We start from the raw sequence: 15,071 nt of genomic DNA, 5'->3' as shown, positions 1-15,071 counted from the left end.
CAGGTACACTTTATTTTTATTTGAATAATTAGTCACCCTTTTATTTTAGTTCCAATTAAAAAATAATTTTACTATTGATCACAACAATAAAACTGTTTTAAAGGGTAGGAATAAAAATTTATTCATGCCTTTAATTCCTTCAGAACAAGATTTATACTTCTTCAATAGTGGTTAGAAATTAAATATGTTTCTGTGCCTTTTGCATCACGTTCATTAAGTTCTACATTAGTTTCCTTGTGTATGGATTGTATATATATATATATGAATATATAAATTTTTTTAAAATTTTTTTTAACGACGAGGGTTCGCAACAGCAGAGGTTTTTGAAAAGCCTCATGGAGCCGGTGTTTTTGAAAAGAAAGCCCATTTGTAAGTATGTCGGGTTATGGATTATATTTATCAAACTACTATCTAGCTTCAGGATTTTTAATAAAGCATGAGCGTATTGTTATAGGTAAGCTTCAAAATTGTTATATGATTGATCAATAGTCAAATTGTTTTTCATTTGATCAAAAAATATTAAAAGTATTAAAAAAATTGTGTGGTGATTAGTGACCGTTAATCGATAATTATTTATAAATCGTGAGATGCGGTCTGGTGTGATGTAGGTTTCAGAAAAACATTTTCTTTATCGTGCCAATGTTTCGATCTTTATTGAGATCATCTTCAGGGCCTGGGATTTATAAACATTGTTTACATTTAACAAAGACATTTTGGATGTGGAAAAGTGAATTTATACAATGCAAAATATATTTTTTATATATTCGATCAAAGTATTTCTACTCACTCAAAGTGTTTGTCTTGTGTGTAATTGTGTCATTCATCACAAACAACAAAATCAAAAACACTTTGAGTGAGTAGAAGTACTTGATTGAATATATAAAAAATATATTTTGCATTGTATAAATTCACTTTTCCACATCCAAAATCTATTTTTTAAATGTAAACTATGTTTGTAAATCCCAGGCCGTGAAGATGATCTCAATAAAGATCGAAACGTTGTCATGATAAAGAAAATGTTTTTCTGAAACCTACATCACACCTGATCGCATCTCACGATTTCTAAATAATTAAAAAAATTATATTCTACAAGAAGAAATTATTATTCTGTTAAATTTTGAATTTCCTACCAGAGTCTATTGGATTATGAACCAGGAGTTTGGTCATTCGTCAACCTATCATTTTGGTCTGTCTTGGTTATCTTTTTGGTTCTGTCATAAGGGTTTTAATATGGGTGACTGAAAATGTCGACACCAAAATAGTGGCGAGTAATCTGTCCAAAATAATTGGAAACGGCCAAACTATAAATTATAATTTTTCATTCAAAACAACAACCCTAAGTTTGGTAGTCATACTTTTCATTGCGTGCTTCCCAGAGGAATGAAAAGTAAATATTAAAAGGTCAGTAAGTCCATCAGCAAGAATTGAAAACAATGAACATTTCAACTAACATTTCCTAGTGTATATATGTCGAATAGAATTCTTGAAAGTGGACGTTATCATCCAAATAACGGAGTACCTCAGACCTTCTGCCGCGCTAATTACAGTGGGAATAATTGCTTCCTTTCACGCATATTATAGATGTATAAAAGGAGCTTTCTTCTTTCCGTTGACGACTGCTCAGAACAATTCTGCGAAATATCGCAATCGGACGGGCATCTGCAGGTGCATGAACATTCCGCGATTCTCAGAACATCTGATTCACGGAGAAAAATTATTGTAACCTGTAACACTAATTACCATGTCATCTGAGGACCTTCTATTCGCTGCAAATCCTTTGCTGTGCAAACATCTTCAATTACATACCATTGCACAATGTCCGCAACGCGATGATTGCTACCCAGATTTCAAAACGGTGAGATGCGATTGAGTGTGAAAATATGGGTAGACAACTAAATCCGTTGATCCTGGAACCTTTCGGTAAATTTTAAAGCAACCACAAAAATGGAGCAATGCGGAATGGATTATGTTAATGCCATAAGATCAAGTTACAGTATCATAGGACAGAGGCGAGCAAAATACTCAGCCATGAAAGTGTCGCACCTAGAAAAACTAAAACATTTAAGATATTATTACACCTCAAATGTACATACTATAGTAGTTACTAAAGGATACACATAGGGATTTGTATAAGGCCCGTTTTGCACCGTGGTCTTCGATAGTCTCCTTGAAATCATGGAGGAAATAGGGATAGACTTTGTGGCTTTCGTCGATGGCCTCGTAACCATTGGCCGACACTAAAAAGACCTCGAACAAAAGTCCGAAACCGTAATAGGCAAAATACAATGAGAAAACATTGAAAATATCCTCCGATAAATATGCCCGGAAACGCTCACGCTCAAAAGTAGCTTACCTTAAAGGACCTTACCAACTACCACAAAGGATAGAGCTTAGAGAAAAATTCAACCGCCATGGCAACTTCTTGGCATACCTCTTTAAATTCAAAACGTCCAACCGCCCTTTACACCCCGAATGCGATACGGACGATAACGTTCGCCAAAAATTCTCTTTTGCAGAGTTATTGAAATGAAAAGAGAAGACCTACCTCTTCAGCAACAGTCGGCCCCCAGCTTTAAGCGAACTTCTCCAGGACCAAAACCGTTTCCAGGAGCTGCAGATATTAAGCATCAAAATAAACATGCATTTTTGAAACTAAGCAGGTATACAAATTATTATGTCTGGAACCTGTAGTACACATAATAAATCCTCTTTTAGACAGATTATAATAAATTATAATTGTATTTATTATAATAAATTATTATATTACAATAAATAATGTATAAGATATAATAAATATTATTATACATATTATAATAAATAAATTATAATCGGGTACATGGTGGCATTTACAAGCTATTGCGAATATATAAGGAAATGGTACAATGGCAAGAATCATATTGTCGATTCTGACAGCAAGCTTTTAGTTTTAAAAGTCAAGTTGATTAACTCGATTAGATAATGGTCTATTCAAAATAGTCTCGATGCTATTTTAATTAAAAGTATGCTTTGCTCGAATGAAATATATTTCTTTTAAGTCTTGCCTTGACTTGTACGCTATATATTTGATAAAAATATGTAAATATTATGCCAATTCATCATGTTGCCTGTCAAGTATTCTCAAACTGAAACCTAGAGTTAATAAACTAACAACGTTAGGGCAAATGGAATACCGACAGAAGCCTGTAATTAAATCACTTTCAGTGTCAACATCTTTCAGGTGTATTTATATGCCATTCCGAAGACATAAGCAAAGCGGATAATACAGTGGCATTCATAATAATAATTGATTCAGATATCAAGCTTTGAAGTAATCAAAGCAAGTCAGAGGCATTAGTAAATCCTCTTATAAACAGATTATAATCAATCGGGAGCTAACAGCATCCTGTAATTCATTCCTTAGCAGTGCAAACAATTGTGGTTTAATATTATCCTAAGGACATATTGGGATGGTGTTATTAATGGATGGTTTTAGGATAATGTGATAGGACATAATGGGATTGTGCTAACAATACAAGATCTGACAATCAGGTGGAAACTATAGTGAACAATAGTATATCTTTTTGTAAACTTATTATAACCAAATGGTTACTGACAGCCTTTAGTACATCTCTTGTAGTCTAATGTCTTCAATGTTTACTTACATGCCATTACGAAGACCTGATCTGATACTACAATGGCAAAAAAATAATCGTCGATGTAGATCTCAAGGCTTATAATGAAAACAAAATAATGGGTATTTATGACAAAATACAAGACGTACTGAAGGTAATGGGGCACAAGATTGGTATATCATTTGATCGAAAGAGATTGAAGCTTTACCCCGTTACAAATTTTCTGTTTTTCTTTCTATTATTGGCAAGCATAGTTTTTGGTATACTCGTCATGCCAAAAGTACATGTGCAGTGACGTCAGAAAAATGACATCACTGTTGCAGTTGCATCCCCTCTTCAGTTCTTGCTCATCATCACTGGAGGGGGCCGGAGAGGGGAGGGTGCATTCCGACTCCCTTCAGTCACACGTGGGATACACAGGAGGTCCCACAATGGAGATTGGCGATACCAAGCTTCGTAGCGGTAAGTCGTAATTTGATTTATTAATTAAATTATATATACAGGGTGCCGCTGTTTTCTTGTGTAAATATGTCAAAATGGGGTTACGATCATTTAGACTTTTCTCGTTTCGTAATATAAGCCTGGCGCCTTACAGAGTGGAGGAGTTTTATATTTCAGTAATAAATTTGAACAACTATTCCGGAGGATTTGACATTTTAATCCTTTTTTTGTTTGTTTATTTCGGAAGTATTGCGCAGTTATGTGCATGACCCTGACGGTCAGCTTTTTACGTACTGACGCGTGTTTTTCCATGGGTTGTTTTTGACACATTAGATATAATTTAATATTACGAAAAAACAAACAATTATTATAACTTAAAGAAATATTTTTAAGTATCTTCTCGTTCTATAAACATAAAATTCTTAACCTATTCGAAGTAGGCGTAAAATAAACAGGTTCTTCCTTTGTCATTTAAAACATAATAATTTAATAAAATGCAGTAAAGTAACGAAATAACAGTGCACCCATAAGAAAAAAAAATATATTGGTCCTTAATTTTACCTTAAGGTCAGAATGTACAACAGGAAAGCATAAAGATTATAACAGTTTTAGAAAAATATAATAAAATCCATTTCCATAATTGTAATACTAACAAAGAAAACGTGGAACAAGCTATTGAAAAAACCTCCCTGAAGGATCGTGTCGCACAGCAGGACGCGCACAGGACGCTACGGACAGGAATATCTAGGGACGAATAGGCGCAGATGGCGCCATCTGAATCCTTCGAAGGGCGCTTTCCTTTGGTAGGATAATGGACGAAAATGGGTCGAATAGCTTGGTCTGAAGGGTTTTAAAAAAGTCCAAAGATCTCAAAACAAATTTGATCCTTAATCACAAGAAAATCCTGGAAAGTTGTAACATGTAACACTTTTATTTTCATAATGCCGGAAAAATATGCCAAGTGATTATACGAACAGTTTTTGAAATATATGCTGGTAGATAATAAATTAAAATAAGAATAATAGATATTCAACGTATAAAAGTTCCATCAGACATTAAAATCATAGATTTATATACATCTGCACAAGTATAGCTTGGTATTTATATAAACAGAAAACAAATTAAATTCAAATCAAGAAAAAAAATTTAATAATGAAATTGTATTAGTAGTACACAAAAAGAATGTTGATTCTGATAATGATTTGTTTTTGAAATAATTTAAATCCTTGAAGAAACAGTTATTATTTTCCCTAAAAACATTTACACTATAAAATTATGCACACATCAGACAACTATTGAATTTTAATTGAATTTGAAGTACAATTTCTGCTCATAAAATTGCTTTTTAGTATAATAAAACCGTAGTAAACTGTAAAAACTAAAACAGGATATGTAACAGCATACACTATAAATATCTAAAGACATATAACGAGATTTTTCCTTTCTTTAGAATTTTTAGAATTTTCGTTAATCCATTGTTGTAGCATAATGCTTAAAATAGAATTTCTGTTAAATTACAATATCCTATCAAGTTCCCTCTACCCTCGCTAGCCAGGGTCGCTAGTCAAAATTTTCCATAAAACCAAAAATATAAACTGAAACACCACTACCTAAAAACAAATGTATATAAGTTAACATCTAACTAAAAGGACACCATACAAATGCAAGAAATTATATTTGTTATACATCGTACATAAAAGTGTATAAAATTCAAAACTATTATCCCTACCGAGAAAACAAAATTGTCAAACTGTCGAATTTGCAGACAGCTGGTATTATTCACCAACAAACTGAAGGTAGACCTAGTAAAACAAGAATATGTAGAAAACTTCGTTTCATTACAGATAGACTAGAAATAGGAAATCTATAATAAAATCATTTAAATCAAGGTCGAACACATCATTTCACTGCAATTTTCTATATGTCAGAAATAAGAAAGTGAGAAAAAAATATACGTAGAAAACAATATTAAAACATTCACACTAGAGGTGATCAGTAACAGAAAGGTCAGTTCATGACAACCCAGCCTTATAAAACCATAAAACCTGGTTGTACATTCATATATATGCTTTGTAAATGTCCCATTTAGTCGTTACGTTAAATACAAAACAGGACATTACACATGTACTTTGGCCCTTATCGTACAAATGACCATTACAGTTTACAGCAGGTGATTCATTAAGGAATTTCATCCAGTTCCTATTTGAGTAGGCTTTGAACGATTGAAAGGAATCTGAAAAAACATGTTGAAGACTTCGGATATGTGTTTACATCACATGGCACCTGCTTGTCTCATTTTATTATACTGTAAATATCAAATTCTATAGCAAATTAAATTATTTTTACATCGTTGTTTCAGTTTGTTTTAACGTCAATTCACACAATTTATTTTATGTTTATAATCCAAAATAACACCTAATACGATTTAATTTCAATATTAGATTTTAAAAAATGACGATTTAATTTTACAAAATTTCAGCGGTCCGTTTGGTATCGCGTTGTCTTTTCATAGAGCCGATCACTCATACATTGTCTGTTTTCTTTCTGAAATCAGGCGTGTTTGTTGTCAGTAGCTTGTTACGCCTTCCCTGGATCAGATAACCCCAGGGCTGATGAAAGTTCATCCAAGACATTCTTGACGTGTTTACATGTGGAAAATTGAATTATATATACATTTCTTTCAAAAATCGTCATGGATGTCGTATTATTAGCAAATAGATTTGGTTTGACACTCACAAGTTTTTGAAAAATTTGTAAACAGTTTATTTCATATAATTAGCATATTACTGCAACATAATATTTATTGATTTATTAAAGACAGTCCTTGAATAGAGAGAATATAAAGAAACAAACATTGAATTGTTGATAATAATTTTTAATTACGCCCCTCATATAGGCATATTTAAGTACAATTTTGCTGTATATTCTTATTTTTAACCACTATATTATTAAATGCTACATCAATATTTTAACGGATGCACTTTTGCTCCAGTTCGAAATACGTATGTACGTGTCTGTCTTGACCATCTCAGGTACCCAAGTGCTAAGAGGGTAGCTTCTTTCAAAGGCATACTTCAAAAATCTTATAAATTAGGAAATTCTTTTCAGGGGATGTTTCTTCTGGCCCGTGTTTTGTTGTTTCACAGGCGTAGGGTGGTCAGGTATAGAAGGGTCCAAAAGGCAAAACTGAAAACGTCTTTTCAGTGAACCATCTGCCCAAACTAGCTCTTCCAATAACTAGGACCAATTAAGTTGACTCCCTTGGCCTACTTAGCTAATTCTTTTTTTTTTTAATGTAATTCAGTGAAAATATTTGAAAACCTAATCGCGCCTGATTTTCAGCAACTAAAGAAAAATCTAAATGAAAAATAAGCTAATTACTAACACAATAGCCATTGTAGATTAAAAAAAATTGATCCGTTTGCATATAGGTTTATTTCTTTAAGTTAAATTAAGTAGGACTTATTGTGCCATATCTTATAGCCACTTGAACGATGCAAATGTTACTGTTATTGTTTATTAATTGATTTCTCGTAATGCTTTGTACACCTTGGTTACAATTCAAAATATGTGAGTCCTTCAACCATAGCATACAAGCGACATATTTTAAGAAACATTATATTAACATTACATTACAAAATATTGTCATAAATTAAAGTAATTTTTTCATTCTCTTTTATTACAACAACCATCCTTAGTGTGTTCCAATTTACATGCATATTAGGCATGTAATATGATTAAAGGAAAATAAACTATTATTTTATAATATATATTATGTATTCAAAAATGAAATTATCGGTGATGACATGTAATTAAATTCATTAAATGATCATCGTGTGGAAATCGTTCTTTACCTCGAAACGACCGTGTTTGTTTAACAGTCAATGTCTTTATCATAATTTTATTTGTTTTTTCTGAGTTATATTAACAATTTACATGTATGTACATATATAGTTTCTTTATTGGTGTAAATTACTCATTATATTACAATTATTTAGTTACTATTGTATCCTCACAGAAGATAATTAACAGCTTCATGTTTGATGAAATTCCGGCAGACTTTTAAATGGAATTATTATTACTAATCTCGACCAAGACCTTACATAAACATTAATTAATTGAAGGATGTTATTTGATCAATCGGACCTCAAAATCTAATGGATTAGTACTAATTATTATTTTGGTTTTTCTTCTCAGTACAGTCTATCCGTTGCTCCTTTTTATCTACTTTGACAAAAAACAAACACACACACACACACACACAGAGAGAGAGAGAGAGTGAGTGAGTGAGAGAAAGAAAGAGAGAGATTACTTTTTTAGTAAATGTGGATGAAGGAAAGAAAGAAAGAAAAAGAAAAAATATGATTTTACTCTTTTCACATATTTCCTAAATCAAGATTAGTACCTTACATTCTTCAAAAACTACGTTTTCATTTAGAATTTTATGAAACAATTCTTTTCGCATTTTTAATATCGTTTACTAATCGTACTTATTGTTTTGGTTTGTATTGTTTTGTCAAGTTCTGGACACTCCTTTTATTTGGTTCCCTGGAAATGAAATTATATATTATGCATAATCCTGCCCCGGTTAATCTTAATTTACCTGTTGTGAAACAATGAGAAATGTGCTTTTCCGGTAAAATTAATTTAATTTTATTGATAAAAGGACGAACCAAGATTCTGTGATTTTTACTGATTGTGTTCTGACGTCAATAACATGATTTGATTGTCATTTGTTTGCGTCATGAATCAACATAGGATGGCAAATATCATTATTTGTTACGATTAAAGTATAAAATCTAGAAGTTAGAAGTAAAAATGCAATTAAAACATCACCTCAAAACGTTATTTGCATCTGCATTGAAAACATTTATCGCCTCGCACACCCAGGCACTACGGTCCAGTAGTCTTTTATTGTCTGAAAACTGCTATCTTCCATGTTTTCTATCTGCTTCCGATGCACTATAACATTTTGCACTAAGAGGCAAAAAGTGGCCAACCTAGTTTTTTTTCATTAAATATTTGCAATCGTTATCTGTTTTGTTATGTACTGGATATTTGTAAAGAAAAATATAAGATATAGCTAAATAAAATAATAAAATAAAAAATTAAACTAAGTAAAACAATTTTATCTCAAATGTTATGGAAACCGTATTATACATTATAAACTTTCGTTGTGATAGGACTGACAGCCTAAAGGTCAACCCTTTTTCCTATTATCAACTTCAATCAAACAACATTCCACTATCTTCAAAACCCCTGAGCTTTGCATCATTTTTGTCAGTCTTTATTTTATTTTAATAGGTAGTATTCAGTTTTTCACTTAATAAAAATTTCTATCAGGATGAATTAAATTTTCACCTACGCTTAAAACCTTGATGGAACTATATCGTTTTTGTTTTTGGATTTGGTTTACCGTACTCCTCGAAAGAAGTACGTACCAAGCAAAACATTGGAAAGCTTATTAAATGAAGCAGTTTTGTAAAATGCGTCATCCACTTTTGTTTGAAGTGTTTTGTCATAATGTGGTTTTTGAAATTCTTGACAGATCGTTCAATTTTTAAAGTTTAAAGGTTTGAGCCAATGAAATGGATATCGTTGTACTGAAATGGGTTCAGTAGACTACTTATTCTTTAAACAATTTAAAGTAGATTTTAAAAACGATCTCAATTTGAATGAAAAATTCATAAATATCGAAAAATTCTTTTTACCAGGAAAAAATCGCATTTTTTTCAAGTGTGAGTTAGAACATTCGTTTATGCTGCATTCTACTCAATTTATAGTCCACTGACATCAAACCTTTGTTGTACCTCACAACGGACCACTCTGTATGCTTCAACAGTACAATTTTGTTTTATAGGTTTGAGCCAATGAAAGGGATATCGTTGTACTGAAACGGGTTCAGTAGACTACTTACTCTTTAAACAATTTAAAGTAGATTTTATGAACGATCTTAACTGAAATGAAAAATTCATAGATAACGGAGAAATTCTATCTTTTATGGAAAAATTCTTGTTACCAGGAAAAAAATCGCACTTTGTTCATGTGTGAGTTAGAACATTCGTTTATGCTGCATTCTACTCAATTTATAGTCCACTAACATCAAACCTGTGTTTTACCTCACAGCGGATCACTCTGTATGCTTCATCAGTACAATTTTGTTATATAGGTTTGTGCCAACGAAACGGATATCAGTCGGACTGAAATGGTTCAATGGACAACTTATTCTATAGACAATTGAAAGCAGATCTTAAAAACAACCTCAACTTTGATCACAAATTTATCGATAATTGAAAAATTTCTTTATTACTCGACTTATGTGTGACAAGTCTGTTTTGTTTCGTTTTATCTGAAGAAAAAAAAATTATAATCGTCTTTTCGACGGAATGCGTTAGAAAACCTCATTCTGCGGCATCTTTCGCCATTTGCAATCTACTGTCTACCCATATATCCTATAATTTAGATATGTTTTTCCGCAATATTTTTACCACTTGAGGTAAACCTGTTAGTGTTTATTATCTTCAATAGTTATACATTTTGAAAATTGTCACGAAAAATCTTACGTCTGTATATGTAAATAATTTTTATTACCTTTATTTTTGGACGTATTTTGTCGACAACATCATATTATTGATAAATTGATGTTACATAACATCGTATTTTTTAAACTAAACTAAAATAAATAAAAATAAAATGCCTCGAAATACACTTGATTCACTTCGTAAAAAAAGTTGTAAATTGTTTATTGTTAAAGCACTTAATAAGTTACTAACAGGTAAAAATTGACAATATACACTTTTCTTTAAGAAAATATTAAACGATAAACAGAAACACAAATGAAACTAATCATTAAGCATACTATAAATTAATACTATGATATTGTATATGATTCTGCCTTGAAATATAATCGGGTGGTATACTAAAGAAGAGGGTGGTCCCGAACACAACGGTACAGAGAAGAGAAATCAATACTCACTCTCTCTTTCCCTTCAAAACATTCTCGACCTTGAAGGGTCATTGGAGGGAATCTACAAATAAATACGTTAATACGCAAATTACAGTGATGCCAATTGAGGAGGCGGTGATTCATTTGAAGAAAGCATAAGAAATATATTGTAGAAAAGAATGGAAAACCGCGGGGTCATTAAAGTTCGACTTATTATTAATTTTAAAATAACAAAAAATTCGCCCTTGTTTATATATCATATCATTTTATTGCTATTGATAAAACAGAACTATGCAGGTGATCATGAAAGTGAAACTAAAAGCAGAAATGGTCATAAAGCGTAATACATTAGTCAAACTGTTAACTTGCAACTTGAAAATATTTAAAAAAATACATAATAAAGAATAAGTAATTGTAACGTGTAATTGATATCTTAAGTCGAAAGGATTACAGAGAATGACAGAACTTTTTTCGTAAAAATAAATTGAAACAGAATGGATCAATAACCCTCACTTCTAAAGACGTAAACACATTCATGAAATTACAAAAAAGGTTGTCTGTTATTCAATAAAAATCCCAACAAATAATTTATGTTATGCAATAATTTATCGTATGTTTTTAAATATTAAACTTTTATTATAAAAGGTTGTTAATAATAATTTTAAAAACTACTGTTTTCATGGCGAAGACTTAGCGTATGTTGTATGGTTTTACCATGGTTTTAATTATTCCGTAATGAGCAAGATCGTACGGTCTACATTTCACCAGTTTCTTCGGGCGATTCTCCTCCCCCAGGATTTTCGTAAGGGGGGGTGGGTTCTGCGTGGGAGCCCGAGGGGGCGGACAGGTGGTGGTGACTCTCCTCCATAATGGCGTGTACAATCCTAATTCGAAAATTTCTAATCTACTTCGAAAGAAGGAAATTAAAAAAAATCAAATGTCCAAAAATTTCAAAACAATAAAATATTATTTTAACTATTTCTTTAAAAAACGTTTTTATTATTTAAAGTTATTTTAGTTATAAGCTACTGATCATCCTGGTCTGTGCAATTTCAGTCATGTTTCTGCATATATTTATTTGTTGGACTGTGTTTCTTTTAATCAATATAGTTGGAGAATTCATTACATATTGCTAGATATTCTGATGGAATATAGCATTAAAAATGTCCAAGGGCAACAATTCCAGTCAGACAAAAAGTGTGATTAAAGTCGAGTATAATCAGGTTAAAGATTTTTTAAATTATTTTATTTGCACCCTATTATTACATTATTATTCGTACAGATTACAAATTTGATTACAAAACTTTTTTTCACATGGTCACAACACTAACACTAATGCCAGCGCCGTACCAGGAAGACATATGCTATGAGAAACCAGCCAATGCTGGCACTCCGTGTGTGGGGTTAATCGGCAAGGAGGTCCCGAGGCCATGGTCGATTAAGGGGACATGGCCGTTCTCGGGATGGGATTGTATATAGAGAGCTCGGGCAGTAGGGTTAAGATGGATCGAGAGGTTTGTCTGGAACGTATCAGTTCGTTAACAAAAGGAATGTTGAGTTCGTTGTGGATAGCGAGGTTAGTGACATAATAGCTTTGACAATTTTTCTGTGGAATGGGCTGGTTGTTGATGGCTAGGTAGAACCCCACAGTTCCACTCCGAATGGTCGTCGCAGTAAAGTATAATGTTAGTAGTTTTACCGGTCAAGGCTAATTTTGGCGCTTCATAGTTGTCCAAGTCTTCTGTCGAGTTTTGTTGCCTTTACTTCTTGTATGTCCGTGTCAATCTAGCTACAGTCATAAATATTTGACTTGAATGGAATTCTGCTTCTCTCACGTACAATGGAGGGCGACTGTTTTCTCAATGCGAACGTACATTAAGTACATTTTTCTTCATTCAGTCTTGACCTCCATTTTTTGCACCAGTCTTCGATAGGTTAAAGATAATCCTCACAACACAATTTATCTCAACTTAAATAATTTTATGATATATGCTTTCCCAACATTTTATTTATGCAGGTTTATTGGTAAGCTAAAACCTTTTTTCCGTGCAATATGAACCACCCACTTGACTGATTTTAACATCGTCTTTGACTTTAACTGACTGAAATTTGTTTAGTATTGTTATATATGTATTACAATCTTACCCCATGTTGAACCGTTTAATCATGCTCTGACATTATTTTTTTATTTCAATTTCATTTATTTTACAATTGCGTTCAATCATTCTTTGTGATTCCTCCACGCTTTAGTAGGCCTGATTTTTTAATTCTATCATATTTGTGTGTGGAATTAAGCAAAGTTTATCGTAGACTTACGTTCCCTCTTGCCAGGTAAATTGTTTAAAATCTATTTAGTCATTATTTATGTTCAAATAATAAACAATAAATACAGTTATTTCGTTCGAAAAGTCGAAAAAAATTGTTTTGAAAAATCAAACATAGTAATATTATGTTCAAAATATACAGAATTAGCTGCAATTTGGCGACAGATGCTTTTCTGCCATGGTTTCTGTAATGGTATACGTAGTGGTATTTATGTAACAATACTTGTTAGATACTTTAGTACAACACTAGAGATATTAATTAAATTACTGCACTGTACAAATATATATTTTTTAAGCAGTTGTAATTTATTGTTCAAACTTTCAAGTTTTCTCTACAAACCGAAGAAAGTAAAGATTTTCTTTTAGTACAATTGTGATATGTTTTCCAACCATTAATACAAACCGTAGAAAGTAAAGGTTTTATTTTAGTACAATTGTGATATGTTTTCAAACAATTAACACAAACAGTTTTATTCACTTTTTATTGGACAATAACCAATTTAGGCTTTGGCTTTTTTCTATTTGGGTCTTCATGCGGTGATGTACCTATACTTTGGGCATCTTCTATTTAAGTCGGACTTCAGTTTGACGGAATCTTCAGTGTTGCAATTAAAACTCACTTCTGAAGATGATGAGGGGCCAATGGACATCGGACTGGCCTAAACGGTCGAAAACGATCATGCTGCAGCCGACCAAAAGTTAAACGACCCATATTGGGGGCTTTTCTTTCACAGTTAACCCAACCATTATTCATTTTACAATAATTTAGATTTTATGTTTTCTCCAGTTTTTATTGTGTTAATCATTCCATAAATTTTTATCACATTCGTTCAACTTCTTTTAAGATTTTTCTATAATTTTTATTTTATTTTTTATTTATTTGTTTGTACTTTTACCATTTAAACCAATAAAAAAAATCCTTCATTTTAAAACTTAAAGACGACTATTTCATTTACTTTGATGGTTTCATAATAGCAAAAAGTATTCTGCCTTTTGAGAATAATCGATATAGCTTTTTTTGTTTCATTCCCCAATATCAGTTTTTTGGGATATTGGATTTTTCTTTTATTCTATATTTATAATTGTGGAATTATCTTCAACAAGTTAATATCATGATTATGATTATATGGAGATCGTCAGATGCGGGCTGGTGCGATGTGGGTTTGGAAACAGATTTTGTTTATCGTGCCAACGTTTCGATCTTTATTGAGATCATCTTCAGGGCTCATAGTGTTTCTCTTCTGTGAAATTGTGCCATTCTTGCGTGTCGTGTTAAGAGTGATGCAAGAATGACACGTCTTCACAGAAAATCAACACTTTGAGCCCTGAAGATGATCTCAATAAAGATCGAAACGTTGACACGATACAGAAAATGTTTTTCGAAAACCTAAGTCACGCCAGACCGCACCTCCCGATCTCCATATAATCATTAACTAACGGTCACTAAACACCACACATCATGATTATGGTATAATAGTTGACTTGTAGGATGAGATCACGGAGTCGCCAGTTTCAATTGGCGTAGTGTGAAAAGTGAGACTGAGGAGAGCCGGACCTCACGGATTGCAATGACCGGTGAGTGAAGTGTGGAATTTGTTATATCGGGATTTTGTGGTCATGTTGAAGGGTAAGATTGGACACAGAGAAAGGAGCGTTTGCAATTCAACGTACGTTTTTGGATTCGAAGGATCGGATTCTATAGGATGCTTACATTAGGTGTATTGGCTAGGCTCAAAATTTTCATACAAT

General features: G+C 32.3%; 1 protein-coding gene across 2 annotated transcripts in view; it reads left to right on the top strand.

The window, feature by feature from the left end:
• The first annotated feature begins 3,973 nt into the window (after positions 1 to 3,973).
• Positions 3,974 to 15,071, top strand: part of LOC106661231 (protein lin-28 homolog) — a 43,654-nt gene continuing 32,556 nt past the window's right edge. For both annotated transcript variants that reach the window (XM_014384498.2, XM_014384497.2), the window contains exon 1: positions 3,974 to 4,073. In XM_014384498.2, the coding sequence (XP_014239984.1) occupies positions 4,043 to 4,073 (31 nt within the window). In that variant the 5' untranslated portion in view covers positions 3,974 to 4,042. The remainder of the gene's footprint in view (positions 4,074 to 15,071) is intronic.

This window comes from Cimex lectularius, unplaced genomic scaffold (assembly GCF_000648675.2).
Source record: "Cimex lectularius strain Harlan isolate CLEC.00 unplaced genomic scaffold, Clec_2.1 scaffold75, whole genome shotgun sequence".
In the NCBI taxonomy this organism is placed as follows: domain Eukaryota; kingdom Metazoa; phylum Arthropoda; class Insecta; order Hemiptera; family Cimicidae; genus Cimex; species Cimex lectularius.
This window is presented reverse-complemented; position numbering and strand designations above follow the sequence as displayed.